General features: G+C 52.2%; 1 protein-coding gene across 1 annotated transcript; it reads left to right on the top strand.

The window, feature by feature from the left end:
• Positions 1-8,463: 8,463 nt before the first annotated feature.
• Positions 8,464-15,564, top strand: MS4A10 (membrane spanning 4-domains A10). Its single transcript, XM_055583716.1, has 7 exons — positions 8,464-8,661; positions 9,150-9,269; positions 10,536-10,592; positions 12,615-12,743; positions 13,996-14,106; positions 14,664-14,716; positions 15,083-15,564. Exons 1-7 carry the CDS (start codon positions 8,464-8,466, stop codon positions 15,405-15,407), a joined length of 993 nt encoding a protein of 330 aa, XP_055439691.1. The 3' UTR covers positions 15,408-15,564.
• The last annotated feature ends 211 nt before the right edge of the window (positions 15,565-15,775 follow it).

Here is a 15,775-nt window from a genome sequence, read left to right as displayed (position 1 = left end):
TCAGATATATTGGCCTGTCACAGTGAGCAGAGAGATCTTGGACTCGGTAACAGAAGAGAGATTTGAACTCAGGCAGTCTGGGGCCCAGAGTCAGCTCTGAAGTCAGCAAGTGTAGTGTAGGTGACTATCCAGGGTGCCACTTGGCTCTGCATCACTCTCTGCCCCCACCCCCTCTCCCACCTGGCATTAACAGCACAGAGAGAGAAGCCAGAGGGCAAAAGAGGAGCCTAGGGTGGGAGCTGAGAGTTGTCAAACAAGGCTTCCCTGGTGGTTCAGACAGTAAAGAACCTGCCTGCAATACAGAAGACCCAGGTTCTATCCTTCGGTTGGGAAGATCCCCTGGAGAAGGAAGTGGCAACCCACTCCAGTATCAGTATTCTTGCCTGGGAAATCCCACGGACAGAGAAGCCCAGCGGGCTACAGTCTATGGGGTCACAAAGAGTCAGACATGACTGAAGCAACTGACACTAAAAGTTGGGAGCTGAGGATGGTCAAAGCCTGCCCATACCTCCTTCACCAGAACCACCTGGTCAAGGGTCTGCTCACCTCCCAGAATGCGGCCACCAAGCTGGGGGCAGCATGGGGGCAGCATGGGGACGGGGTGCCAGGCAGAGTGAGGCAGCTCCACCCTCCAGCCTAATGCAACTTATGGGTCTGGATCCTGAGTCAAGCAAATCAAAGGTCACAAGATGTTGACGAGACAGTCAGAGAACTTTGAACACTGAGTAGATATTCGATATGCAGTAAGTAGCAAGAACTGGGGGAAAAAGAGGTTTTCCTGCCTCCCACTGTTGAACTTTTCCTCCAAGAGGGCTGCCATCTAACCTAGCACAGAGCTCTGCACGGCTGCAGGGCAAGCGCATCACCCAGAAACAGGCCCCTTGCAGCTGCAGGTCTTCACCGGTTTTAACTTTTCAGTTGTGACATGTGGTCATACTTATTTTTAGAGTCCTTATCTTTTAAATGGGCTTCCCCAGTGGCTCAGCTGGTAAAGAATCCGCCAGTAATGTGGGAGACATGGATTCAATCCCTGGATTGGGAAGATCCCCTGAAGAAGGTAACAGGTACCCGCTCCAGTATTCTGTCCTGGAGAAGTCCATGGACTATACAGTCCATGGGATCGCAGAGTTGGACACAACTGAGTGACTTTCACTATATTTTAAATACTAAAATGTTTGAGGCTTCCCAGTGGCTCAGTGGTAAAGAATCTGCCTGCAATGCAAGAGATGGAGATTCAATCCCTGGGTCAGGGAGAACCCCTGGTGGAGGAAATGGCAACCCATTCCAGTATTCTTCCCTGGAGAATTCTCATGGACAGAGAAGCCTGAGGGGCAACTGTCCTTGGGGTCACAAAGAGTCAGACATGACTGAAGTGACTCAATGATCCAGGGTGGCCACTTGGCTCTGCATCACTTCTCTGTGTGATTTAGCACGCACACATGCCAAAAATATTTCCAAATAAAACGGTAGGATATCTGAGCTTTGTTTACCACTGGGAAGGAGTGGGAATAGAGAAAGAAGATTCAGAGAGCTGACAATTGTCATGGGAATTGACAGGGCCATTCTCTCTACTTTTGTGAATTATTGAAATTTTCCAGAATTAAAAAGTCTTTTAGGGATGTCTCTGGTTGTCCAGTGACTAAGACTCCACACTCCCAATGCAGGGTCCCTGGGTTCCATCCCTGGTCAGAGAACTAGATCCCACATGCTGCAACTAGATTCCCCATATTGCAACTAAGACCCAGGGCAGCCAAATTAATCAATAAATACTTTTTAAAAAGACTTTTAAAAAAGTCTTCTGACCTGCACAATCGTCAACATTTTACTTTCCAAAGGAAATTTACAACTATAAGGAAAGACATGTGAAGTTGCTGAGAGATTCACTTGCCTGGGTCTGGGGGATGGGAAGGACTTGACAGCTCATCTGGGCCATGAAGCAGGAGGTGGGGCCAGGACAGAAAATATCCAAAGTCTAACGTTGTAAAGATGTTCCGATCTTCTGGCGCTGTCTCCGTGGGACTGAGGCAGATCCAGAGGGCACAACCTGGCTGGAGCTCAGAGCAGAGGTCCCGGGCTAGGTAAGTGGACCCCACAGTGTAAAGAAGGAAAGAGGGTCTCCCATCAGGTTATCTAGAAGTGGAGCCTGAGACGAGGATTTGGCATAACTGGCTTATGAGGGAGTAGTCTCAGGAGTTCAAGAAAACTCCAGGGGTTGGTGATGGACAGGGAGGCCTGGCGTGCTGCAGTCCATGGGGCACAAAGAGTTGGACACTACTAAGTGACTGAACTAAACTGAACTGAGTCTCAGGAGAAGAGTAGGGGAAGCAGGACAGGGCAGGGGAAATAAGCCAAGGACAGAGGTGGTTTCTGCGGATCCCGCTGGTGTCGATTCAGAAGCACAGACTGGGTCTCACCATCAGGCCAGGGAGTAAGCCTTTTCTACCCCATGCCAGCCAGTCTGGCTGCAGGGTGGGGGGAGGGAATGTCTTTGTGTGTGTGATTAAGAATATTTTATATATATATATAAAGATTATATATAAAAGATTCTTAATATTATATATATATTGTCTACTGGCTCAGTTGTGTCTGACTGTTTGCGACCCCATGTACTAAAGCTCTGTCCATGGGATTCTCCAGGCAAGAACACTGGAGAGGAGGTTGCCATTTCTTCCTCCAGGGGATTTTCCTGACCCAGGAATCAAACCCGAGTCTCTTCTGTCTCCTGCATTGGCAGGCAGGTTCTTTACCACTGAGCCACTTGGGAAGCCCCTATACATGTATATGTGTGTGTGTGTGTGTGTGTGTGTGTGTATGCATATGTATATCTGTATTTACTTATTTGACTGTGTTGGGTGTTCATACGGGATTGTTCACTGTGGTGCGTGGACTTTATAGTTGTGGTAAGTGAGCTCAGTAGTTAGGGCACATGGACTCCAGACATGCAGCCTTAGTTGCTCCAAAATATGTGGGAACCTAGTTCCCCAACCAAGGACCGAACCTGCATCCCCTGCATTACAAGGTGGATTCTAAACTACTGGACCACCAGTGAAGTCCCTGGAGTGTCATTTAAACTTAAAATTTAAAGGGGGCAGCTGTGAGCCCTTCAGTTCAGTTCAGTCGCTCAGTCGTGTCCGACTCTTTGCGACCCCATGAATCACAGCACGCCAGGCCTCCCTGTCCATCACCAACTCCCAGAGTTCACTCAGACTCATGTCCATCGAGTCGGTGATGCCATCCAGCCATCTCATCCTCTATTGTCCCCTTCTCCTTCTGCCCCCAATCCTTCCCAGCCTCAGGGTCTTTTCCAATGAGTCAACTCTTCACATGAGGTGCCCAAAATATTGGAGTTTCAGCTTCAGCATCAGTCCTTCCAATGAACACCCAGGACTGATCTCCTTTAGGATGGACTGGTTGGATCTCCTTGCAGTCCAAGGGACTCTCAAGAGTCTTCTCCAACACCACAGTTCAAAAGCATCAATTCTTTGACACTCAGCTTTCTTCACAGTCCAACTCTCACATCCATACATGACCACTGGAAAAACCATAGCCTTGACTAGATGGACCTTTGTTGGCAAAGTAATATCTCTGCTTTTCAATATGCTATTAGCAGTCAACAATTATGGAAGCTGGAAATGGGCATCCCCACCCCAGTAAAGAGCATCTGGGAAGGAGGGAGAACCAACAGGATCTCTCCCTGGGGAGGAATTTACCACCCGAAGCCCCATCCTGCTGCCAGTCACAGACCACAGGAACTGAGAGGAGCCTTGGTCGTTTCCATTCCAATCCCAGAAACTCACACACGGAGACAATGCTGAGGACACAGAGCCCCAGAGAGGGAAGGGAGGTGCCCAGGACCCCTCAGGGCCAGAGCTGGAATCCAGGTGTGACTCCATCTCAGAGCAGAGGCTTCTGAGGGATCCTAGCTCCTGACAGTGAACCCCTTTGCACCAGCACCTTGTTCTGACGCCCTGCAGGGAGGCTGGCTTTGGTGAGTTTGTGGCCAATTTCTAACTGGCATCCGCTGAACCCTGATCCTCTGCAAGTGTCCCTGGCCCTCTCATCATCCCCTTGGTCACATGGTGTGTCTCTGTGCTGTGTCTCTCAACCCTGCTTGTCTCTGCTTGGCATGCATGCAAACACACACACACACACACACACACACACACACACACACACACAGCCTGAGAAGCTTGCTTTGTCTTCTAGGCCTCCACAATACAGGTTTTCACTGCCTGCTTGATCATAGACACCCATGGCCAGATCTTACTCACTGCTGCCTGGGTCCCTGTGGTGTTAAGCTCAGGACTCTGGAGATAAATCTTCGAGCACTAGCTCTATATTCGTGGTGCTCTCCTTCCCTCCCCATATCCCTCTCCCCGACCCCCAGAGCCCAGAGCTCTCATGCTGTCTCCCCCCACGATCACCCCTCCTGATAATGAGACCAGGGTGTCTCAGATCTTAACAGAGAACCAGTCAGGACAAAGTGGAGCCCAATGGCAGTATTCTAGGCACGCAGTAGGCAGAGGTGATGCCGGCCAGCATCAGGCCCTGCATGTTACACATGTTACCTTGCTTAGCCCTCACAGCCCCACCCCACCCCCACCCCCAGGATAGGCACCAGCTCTCCTTACATAACAATGAGGAGACTAAGATGCTGAAATGTTATCATCTCATTTGACTTGCCCAAGGTCAAAGTTCATGGGAACAGAGCCAGGTTTGTCTAGCGCTCATGATCTGGACCTGGAGAAGGCAATGGCAACCCACTCCAGTACTCTTGCCTGGAAAATCCCATGGACGGAGGAGCCTGGTAGGTTGCAGTCCATGGGGTCGCTAAGAGTCCGACACAACTGAGTGACTTCACTTTCACTTTTCACTTTCATGCATTGGATAAGGAAATGGCAACCCACTCCAGTATTCTTGCCTGGAGAATCCCAGGGACAGGGGGGCCTGGTGGGCTCCTGTTTTTGGGGTCTCACAGAGTCAGACATGACTGAAGTGACTTAGCAGCAGCAGCAGCAGCATGATCTGGACCATTCTTTGGGAAGAGGGTGGTGCTGGAGGGTCCTGCCTCCCACTGTCCTTGCCTGCCCTGCCCCTGGGAGCTGAAGGTACAAAGGAGATACATTTGGGCCCTGGTTGGTTCCCTGGGGTGTCAGGCTGGCTGGACCTGGGAGTCCTAAGCCGGCTGAGGGGACTGGAGAGGGGTCAAGGCTAAATATGTCCCTCCCACTTCCCACGACAGTCTCCAGCCATCTCCCCTCCCAGCCACCCCACCCCGGAGCAGCCTATGCCAGGTTCTGGTGGTGCAGTGGACAGGACAACAGGGCACCTGCCTCCTGAGGCCCAGAGTCCACATCCTTCTTAGAGAGCAGGATCTCAGCTTCACAAACAAGAGACTTTGGTTATCTACACCTGCCCTTTGTACCTCTCTCCCCTCCTGCTGTTTAAAGTTCCTTCTGCCTCATGAGAAAATTACTGAGTTGGAAGTGACCCTAGAGACCACAGTCCAGTCCCTGCCTCCACCATGATATGCACATGAGAAAATCGAAAAGAGGGCGGAAGTGTAAGTGTTAGTCGCTCAGCCACGTCCAACTCTTTGCAACCCTGTGGACTATAACCTACCAGGCTCCTCTGTCCATGGAATTCTCCAGACAAAAATAGTGGATTGGGTGGCTATTTCCTTCTCCAGGGTTCGAACCTGGTTCTCCCACATTGCATGTAGATTCTTTACCATCTGAGCCACAAAGAAGACCAGAATTTAAAGTTTATAAGTTTAGGGCCACTTGCCCATAAATATTCCCCACAGAGTACCAAGTGTGTAAAATCATTGGACTATGAGAAAAAAAATGTTCATTTATCATGGCCTTTTAAGTTTGGGAAATGCCGTAAATATTACAGTAAAGTTATTCCATTGCAGGAATTCTCAGAGCCTTTAACATGCTAAAGAGTGGAATGAAGATAGATATCCAGGGTTTCCCAAACTTATTTCATCATGGAACCCTTTTGCTACTGATCCATTAGGACCAGTGTTCCATGGAATGTACTTTGAGAAAGGTTACTCTGGATTCCCGAAAAATGAAAGCCAAGTAGAAGCACCCTTCCAGTGATGGGACACTCACTATCTCCCTGAACAACCTGTCTCATCCAAGATGCCTCCTCCAAAAAGTCTTCCTTCTTTTGTGCTTCCCAGTGGCACCGAGGCTCAGGTCTAGGTTCTGCGTGTCCAGGTGCAGGGGAGAAATCTGGTTACAGTCAGTGGATGATGATACTGGCCTCTGCCACCAACCATACCCCTGGGTCCAGCTCTCTGTGCCAGAGGGGCTCTGGAGACTGACATAGGGGTGGATTCCCTTGCAGAGCTGGCCCAGGTCCCAGAACAGAGTCATGCCACCACATGTCTCTGGGCTCTGCTTCTGGAGCCCAGCCAGGAGGGGGGCCCAGCCTCCTCAACCATCCCCACTAAACCAGGGGTTGTCACCACAGGCCGGTGGAGATACTGCTCACACATCCCAGCAGCCTGGGCACAGAGTGCTGGAGTCGGACCAATACACACAGTCCTAATCCCAGGCACTTCCTTGCTTGTGTGACTTTGGCCAAAGCACTTGACCTCTCTAAACCTCCTTCCTTTTCTATGGAATAGAGTTAATCAGCTTCCTGAGAATCGAGGGAGGTCAGCATGCAAAAATGCCTTCCCACATGGTGCCTCCATGGAGCTGGTGCTCATCAACCCTGGGGCCCCATCCAGCCCTTTGGCTCTGAAGGACTCGCAGTCCAGGATCTAGTCACCTGGGCTACTTGAGCCTCCCAGCTTCTTTCCCTCTTCCTGCATCCCTAACTCCTTGATACAAAAACAGCAAAATATGGATGCCCAAGCAGGATCTCCTGAATTCACACAGAATTAATATCAAGAGGAATGTGACCTCCCCCACCTTATTTTTTAACTAGAAAGAATGGAAACAACCCAAACCCAGCTCCCCCCACCAACTTGTTTCTCACCGAGTCACCAGGAAGCCCCCAGGCCCTCTATTGCCCCACAATAGAGTCATCCAGCCCCTCAGCAAGTGGCACTTTCAGCCTCCTGCAAAGTTTTCCCCCAACCCCTTTCTCATGCCTGTTAAAACATCCAGAGCATTCATTTTTATTTATTAAGGCAACTGTGCATAAAAGATGGAGGCCCCCAAACTCTGGAGCCAGTCTGCCGAGCTCTGAGTCCCAGTCCAGTCATTCACTGGCTGTGTGACCTTCGTCAGGCAGCTTAACCTGAGTCCTATCTGCAAAATGGAAGGAAGGACAACCCATAGGGTTGAGATGAGGATACAATCAGGTAATGCATATAAAATGCTCATCCTGGTGCTTGCAACAGAGAAAACTCTAGTAAATGTTGATTTATTGTCATTGCTAAATGGCTTCCTGGCTCCCTGCTGGCTCCTTGTAAGCCCTCAGCAGAAGTTTCCTTCCCTTCCATTCCCTAATGCCCCACACCCAAGAGCCACCACCATCACCTCAGGTGGTAGGACAATTATTTGGTTCCCATCTGCCTTGTTTTGGCTCATCCTAATCCAGTGGAAATTAAAAGACGCTTGCTCCTTGGAAGAAAAGTTATGACCAATCTAGATAGCATATTAAAAAGCAAAGGCATTACTTTGCTAACAAAGGTCCATCTAGTCAAAGCTATGGTTTTTCCAGTAGTCATATATGGATGTGAGAGTTGGACTATAAAGAAAGCTGAGCACCGAAGAACTTATGCTTAAGATTCTCGAGAGTCCCTTGGACTGCAAGGAGATCAAAACAGTCCATCCTAAAGGAAATCAGTCCTGAATATTCATTGGAAGGATTGATGCTGAAGCTGAAACTCCAATACTCGGGCCACCTGATGCAAAGAGCCAACTCATTGGGAAAGACCCAGATGCTGGGAAAGATTGAAGGCAGGAGGAAAAGGGGACGACAGAAGATGAGATGGTTGGATGGCATCACCAACTCGATGGACATGAGTTTGAGTAAGCTCCAGGAGTTGGTGAAGGACAGGGAAGCCTGGCGTGCTGCAGTCCATGGGGTCACAAAGAGTTGGACATGACTGAGCAACTGAACTGAACTGAACTGAAGCCAATGGATGGGGGGTCTGGTTACAAAGATATCCCCACTTGCCCAAGCCTCCTGCACCCTGGGCTCTTGACCAAACTGCAGTCATCCAGTTTGGGTGGGGGTCCATCTGTCTTGCAATGATGGGGAAGTGTGTCTGGTCCTCGTCTTTCTGCCCTAGAAGGGGCAGAGGCTGTGAGTCAGCTTCTCCCCATTCCTGGACCCAGTGGATTCCAGGTCAAAGCAAGTTCACGCCAGCTGCTGTTCTGGAAAGTCCTGATCCAGAGGGCAGACGGGACAGGCACCCAGGCACAAGCCCAGGAAATGAGACAGTTTTGACCTAGCCTTTCTCCTTGGCCAGCAGCCAGGTCCTCAGCTGGAGTCATGGCAGCAGCAGTCGATGGAGCATCCACAGTTACTCCCAGGTCGGAAGCTGAAGGACACCCATCAGAGAAGGCCCTCAGCCCTACCCCACCTGACCTGACAGATCTACCTCAGAAGGTGACCCAGCCTGACCTCCCACCTCCAAACTGGCACCAGGAGAAGCCCAGGAAGAGTAGCCACGTTCTCAAGGAGCTGGGCGTGAGTGTCCATTTCCTGCAGTGCGGTGCTGTGGTCCGGGGAGGGAATGGAGTAGAGGGGGCACATGGTGCCGGGGTGGGGGTGGTAATGCAAGGAGACCTGAGGATGGAGGGGGATTGAGACAGTGCTTAACACTCATTCTAAGATTTAAAATTCCATGGAGGGATGGGAGAGGCAGTCTACATCCACATGACACTGGCTCAGTGTGGCTCATAGAAGCCTCAGTAGAAGAAGCTTCTTCTCCTTCCCCCTCTTTCCCATCCCCTCCACCTCAGCCCCCAGAGACACTGCCATGGCCACAAGTGGTAGGACAGGTATGTGACTCCCACCTGCCTTCCCGAGAAGTGGTCCTTCCTTGCAGGCCCACCAGGATCCTTAGAAGGCAGGAAGTGAGCTCTGTGCAGCTCGCTGGTCCAGGAGCTCAACCAACTCCATTAGGGCCAGTTCCCTGACAGCGGCTCTCTGTCCCCTGCCCCTGTCTCGCCCAGGCTGTCCATGTGGTCATCGCTCTGGTGTACTTGTTCATTGGAGGTTACCTGGTGGCTGCTGTCCAGAACCTTCACCTGGTGGTCCAGAAGTGTTGGTATCCATTCTGGGGGGCTGCCTCTGTGAGTAGATGTCAAAATATGGGCCGGCTTTGGGGATGCACAGGCAGGCCCAGAGGACCTGGCTTTTGGGAGGGGGTGCAAGGTTGGGGGCAGTGAATGAATAGCAGCGAGGCAGCCTCGGCCCCTGCACAGCCTCCACGCTCCACATCTACTCTCTCAGTCACACCGGAAGCAGCTTCTTCCCAGGGGCTCCTGCGGGCCTGCAGCCCAAGAGAGCAGCCCCCGGGCTCTCAGTGTGCATGCTTGCTGAGTTGCTTCAGTCATGTCCGACTCTTTGCTACCCTGTGGACTGTAGTCTGCCAGGCTCCTCTGTCCATGGGATTCTCCAGGCAAGAATACTGGAGTGGGTTGCCATTTCCTCCTCCAAGGGGTCTTCCTGACCCAGGGATTGAACCCAGGTCTCCTGCATTGCAGGTGGATGCTTTAATGCTGAGCCACCAGGGAAGATCTTGGCACCCTCCTCTAATTACCAAGTTTATCCAGCACAGAGGAGGGTGAATGTGAGCTGGGGCAGCTGCACCTTCCCCAGGCTTCCTCGGAGGCCTTTGGATCTGGCCACACATCCCTGGTGCCCAGAATCTCTGTCAGGGCCAGTCTGCAGGGCACAAGGCTGTTGGCCAGGGTGGGAGGAGAGAGGAGACCACTGCCCACACCTTCCCTGGAGGCTCCCCAGGGCATCCTCTTCCATCCCGGGTCACAGTGGAGTCCTACTTCCACACCTAGTACCAGCTCCCAGACACCCTCCTAGACACGTGTCCTGGCCCCTCGCCTGCTGCCGCTTCAGTTCTCTGACCCCACAGCTCCCACCTGAGCTTTCTGTGCACAGCATAGAAACTACTGTCCCTACATGAGTGCCTACCCATCCCTGTGCTCCCAGTGATGGGTGCATAGAAGGCACTCAGCACACATATGAAAGAATAATCTCAGAAAAATACCAGAGACCCTGGAACCAAGAGCTAATATCCTCCAAACTGTAGGATCCAGGAAGGGAGCGAGGCTTGGAGTGGAAGCCATAGTTCAGTTGCTTGCAGAGGGGTGGTCTGGGCTGCTACACTAGGAAAGCAGGAGAGAAGAGTAGCCTGGCTGGAGTGGGGCCTGGGATGGACCACGTGGGGGCAGGTGAGCTCCCTTTGTTGGAGAAATGATGTTCCCTATCCCACCAGCCCCCACAGGTTGTCTTTTTTTAAGATCATAGTGGGAAGGGAATTTGTGGGTTTCAAGGAACCCCAGCCTCTCCCTTAAGACTGTTTCAAATCTGTTCCGCAGTTCCTCATTTCCGGGATCTTGGCAATAACAATGGAGTCGTTTCAGAAAAATTATCTGGTAAGTTGGAGGGTTAAGACTGTTCTCTCCCATCCCAAGGCTGGGCTAATGTCACAAAGGGCATCATGTGTAGTAGGGATTCCAGAGGCAGTTTGCCAGGATTTGCCAGAAGCGGGTACAGAGGGTCCAAGCAGAAAAGCCCCTGTCGTGGGGGTCTGTCTCTCACCCCGACTCCCTGCCGTTCTCTCCACCTGCTGCCCTTCCTCCACCCCAGGTCTGGCCATCGTCCCATCAGGCCAGGCCTGGAGGTGTCAGCCAGCCTGTTCACCCAGCAGCCTGGGTGACTATTCTGGCAATCACCCCTTGGCTCCCCTGTGCCCTCGGCTTACCTCCCATGTCAGCAAGTCTGTGAGTCCCGAAGGCCAGGTCACAGCTGGGAGTCCACCAACCTCTCACCTCTAGGGCCCAGCCAGACACAACTGTTTCTTGCCTGCTCTGTGCTATTTTCTGCCAGAGTACCTTACCCTCTCCCCACTGGGCATTCTCTCCTGGCTTTGACTTTCCTTCTGATCATTCTTCAAGGGTCAGCTTACATGTCTCCTCTTCCAGATAGTCTTCCCTGATCTGCCATGGCTGGCTTCTGTGTCCCCACAGCTCCTTAGACCTCCTGTCTCCCTCTCCCATGCACTAAGCTTGGGCAGCAGGTGTCTGAGCATCTTTCTAGCCTGGGGTGGCCGAGGGAGGCAGAGTGGGCACCCTCACAAGCCTGGGTGGATGGAGGTGGATAGGGGATGGAAGGACCATCCCACCAATCCTGTGTCATGGCCTCAGCCCACCCTCCACCCCCAAGCCCTGGCTGGGTCCACACTCATGGCCCCCCAGCCTGGGCTTGGCGGTAGCTGCCCTCTGCCCTTTCAGGGATCACATCAGAAGGGTATAGTGCCATTTACCCAGAGCAGAGGCAGGAGATGCTCGGCAAAGCCCTGGCTCTTCCTCCTGGGCTGGGCCCCTTGCAGAACCAAAAGCCTCCCCACTTCCTACACCTGAGCCTAGGGAAATACCTACTGCAGAGAAATCCATTCTAGCACAAGGGCTTGGAAGAGCCTTATGTTCATACTCTTTCCCTGTTACAGGAGTTTGCACTTGGCAAGAGGCTCATGGAATAATGCACAAATAACCCAAGATAAGGATGAGCAGAGTCATTTCAGGAGCCATGGTGGGTGGGGGAGGAGGCAGACTTGAGTGAGAGAGGTTAGGGGACCTTCGGGGTTCGTCCTGTCCTTTCCTGTGGAGGAGGGGGGCATTTGGATGCCTGAGAAAATGAAAGTGAAAGTCGCTCATTGGACATGTCATGTCCAATTCTTGGCAACCCTGTGGACTATCCAGTCCAAGGAATTCTCTGGGCCAGAATACTGGAGAAGGTAGCCGTTCCCTTTTCTAGGGGATCTTCCCAGCCCAGGGATAGAACCCAGGTCTCCGGCATTGCAAGCATCATCAGTTGGCATATCTGATGCCAAGATGACTGGAGACAGCTTTGAGAGGGAGATGGAACATACTTCTTTGTTACAAAACCTAGGGACCCAGCGGCAGTCCTTTGCTTCTCGTGATCCCATGGGAACAGTGGTCCCCAATCTTTTTTTCCACAGACTGGGGGCTGGGCAGGGAGTTTTTGCAATGATTTAAAAAACATTACATTTATCGCACCATTTATTGCCTGGAAAAATCCCATGGACTGAGGAGCCTGGTGGGCTGCAGTCCATGGGGTTGCTAAGAGTCAGACACGACTGAACGACTTCACTTTCACTTTTCACTTTATTGCTATGACTACGTCAGCTCTACCTCAGATCATCAGGCATTAGAACCCAGAGCTTGGGGACCCCACCATATAAGATGAGGGCTGGTGGGGGCCTCCTTGGTGGTCGGCTGGCTCAGAAAGCCATGTTGGCGTGAGGAGCCTCGGGCCCAGAGATGGGCAGTGTTTTCCTGAATGTCCCAGAGTGAGCTACTGGCTGGCCAGGGAAGAGGACTTAGACCCCGTCTGTAGCCTTTGGACAATGATTGTTGTTTCTTCTTTGCTTATAGAAGGCGTGCCTGGTAGCAAACTCCATCAGCTTCCTCTGTGTGCTGGCTGGGCTCTTTGTTATTGCCAAGGACCTCTTTCTGGAGACTCCATTTGAGTTCCCCATCTGGAAACCGTACCCCACTGATACTGTGAGTGCCCGACCCCCAAGGGTCCTCTGACTCCCAGGAAAGCCTGCCTTGGGCTTGGCTCAGAGGAAGTTTCTAGCTCTCAGAGAACCTCATCTGGAGCCCAGCATGGGTGGCCAGCCCATCCCCCCACCCCAAGGTACAGAGATGATATTGGCCTTCTTGCTGGTTGGCATCAAGGAGCTGAACAGGGCCTGAACTCACGGCTCCCACTTTAATCATTGAGGAAACGGAAGCCCAGAGAGGGGGAGGGGCCTGCCTGAGGTCAAGTAGCAAGTTGGCAGCAAATTCAGGACCATAATCTAGGACTGCTGATTTCTTGTTCAAGGCTCTATAAATAGCATAGCCCCAGTGACCCCAATAACTGAACCTCACAGCAGCCTTGTGGAGCTGGCCGAGCTCACTTTGTTACCCCCATTTTATGGAAGTGAACACTGAAGTCCAGAGAAGCTAAACTAGTGGATCAAGATCACATAGCAAGGCAGGGGTGCAGTGAGGACTCAGTGGGGTCTAGACTTCAAGCTCAGTGCTTTTTTAGCCACAGCCTCCCCTGAACCAGGAGGAGGGCATGAGGATGCATTGCAGTATTCTTGCCTGGAGAATCCCACGGACAGAGGAGCCTGGTGGGCTACAGTCCACGGGGTTGCAAAGAGTCAGACACGATTGAAGCAACTTAGCACGCACACACGCACTCCTGAAGCAGAAGGTGGGCCAGCTGTTCCATGTGGGTGGCTGCTGGCCTCAAGGTCAGTTTCCAAGTGTTCTGACCACGATGGTTCACTATTCCTTATCGCCCTCCACCATGCTCACACAGGTTGAGCACACACGTGGACACGCATGCACAGACACACACATGCACACATTCCCTACTGGATGCTTGTGGTCCCAAGAGATATCCCAGCTGTATGGTGATCCTCAACCCAGTTCTTCCCCTCCCCTGCTATAAGCGATGCTGCTTCTCCCTGAGCTTAGATATCCCCATCTAAGTGGGATTGGATGAGATGATGCTGAAGTCCACTTGCCATTCTACCAGGGGCCCACGAGAAAACCTCAGTCCTCAAACACTGTGCACCAAGGACCCATGGGTGCCTGGTACTGGGCATAGAGCAGAGCCACGTCCTGCCTACTGGGCACACCTGGGAGCTGAAATCCCACTGTCCTTGCTGGCAGGTCTGACCGCTGCCCGTGCCCAGGTGATGGGTGCAGACACCCAGCGGAGGCTCACCTGCCTCTCCCTCCCCTCTCTCCCTCACAGGTCCACATCCAGAGGCTAGTGCTGGCCCTGCTCTGTGTCACCTGTGTGGAGGTCTTCCTGCCGGGGCTCATGGCTATCGTGGCATACAGGGATGCCCGCCTGTCTGCAGAGGTGAGGGCCTCCAGGAGATGGGGAACGAGGCTACAGAGGGCAAAGAGAGGGGAGCATCAGGCAGTAAGGGGAGCTTACCATCAGTAAGCTGGGCCACACACAGAGGCAACCCACAGTCTAGTAGGGGAGATAAGGCACGGGACGGGGGAGGGCACCAATTCAAGGTGAAAAATGGGGGCCACCGGGGAGGAAAGGCCACGGATGCTCAGACCAGCAGGCCACAGTGCTCCCAGCTCTCAAGCCCTTGGAGAGCTTATGAGGGAGATCCGTGGAGACAGGCAGGATCTGGCCCTGCAGGTGGGATGGGAGAGGGACCCATAGTAGAGGGAACAGCAGGGGCAATGGCTCAGAGACCTGCCAGGGAAGGCTGGTGGAGCCATAGTATGTTGTGGGGTGTGGCTGTAGTGGGAGCCAGCAAAGGGGGGATCACAGGGACTGAGCACTTCGGAGATACCAAGTACCCTCTCTGTTAAGCATGTGAGAGAAACACGACTTGTTTAACATAATCTTGTCAACTGCCCTTTGAAGTGGGCACTAACCTTCCCCCCATTCTACAGATAAGTAAACCGAAACTTAGAGAGGCCATGTCACTTTCCAAGGTCAAACACCTGTAAGGAAATCCAGGACTCAGTCCGAGGCATGTTTCACCCAGATCCAAGACCTAGAGTACTTGTGAAGCTGGCAGAATGGCAGGCTGGGACCAAAAAGATCTAGAAATAAAAAACTAGTCTCTCCCCACCCCAGAAGTGATATCCCAGACTCATTTCTTTGAAGGGAAAAAGAAGTTCACATTATAATCTTAACTGTGGAACACTGTAAAAAAAAAAAAAAAAAAGGAAATATATGGTCTAAATTCCCTGTAATTCTGCAAGGTTAACACTTCAATTGTTTTCATGTTAGGGTCATGATGTTCTGAGTTTTTACATAGCACTGACATGACTTTACATTTGAGTTTTACTCACACCAAGTAAATAAGTTGTCTCAGTCATCGCCTGGCTGTCTGGCAGAAAGTCTTCTTGTTAAGTCATCAGAGAGCTAGAAGGGCCTTGTTTGTGTCAGTTTCCCCACCTTCATGGGAACTTGAGGCTCCAACAAGTGAGCCATCAGGAAGGGCTTTGTTGATCACCACATGCTCCTCATATTGGAGCATCAGGGACAGCGGCTTCTCTCTTTGGCAGGAGGATGACTCGCCTCTTGTCCCTGACTCACCATTGGAGCTCAAGGAGCAGTCGATGATGCCTCCACCGTCCTATGAGGACGTCACTCAAGGTGACCTGCAGGACGAGCAGGAGAGGAGGTGAAGAGGCCCTGGGATCCCCGCACTGTCCAAATTCACCCCATCTCCCTGACTAATATGAACTGGTTCCAAGGGGCAGTTACCAGGAAGGGGCAAACACTGTCATTGCTAGAAATGTCTGCCCCATGCTGGTAGCCAAGTCAAGGACCCAGTCCAGCCCCTCAGCCCAGAAGGAATCTCCAGGCCCCCACCTGCTGTAACATTTCTGCTGGACCAGAGCACAGTAGGCAACTGCCCACCCACCTGGTAAGCCCCAAGAGTGGACTTCTGGGCCAGCAGCCCCCGGCACGCTCTTCATCAGTCTCTTCACCCAGTCAGTGATGGGTGCACCAGGAACCTGTCCACATGGGCTGAGGGTGGAGCCAGAGAAGG

The sequence above is a fragment of the Bubalus kerabau genome, chromosome 5 (genome assembly GCF_029407905.1).
Source record: "Bubalus kerabau isolate K-KA32 ecotype Philippines breed swamp buffalo chromosome 5, PCC_UOA_SB_1v2, whole genome shotgun sequence".
Classification (NCBI taxonomy): Eukaryota; Metazoa; Chordata; class Mammalia; order Artiodactyla; family Bovidae; genus Bubalus; species Bubalus kerabau.
The sequence above is the reverse complement of the archived record's forward strand: the minus strand, read 5'-3'. Positions and strand labels throughout refer to the sequence as shown.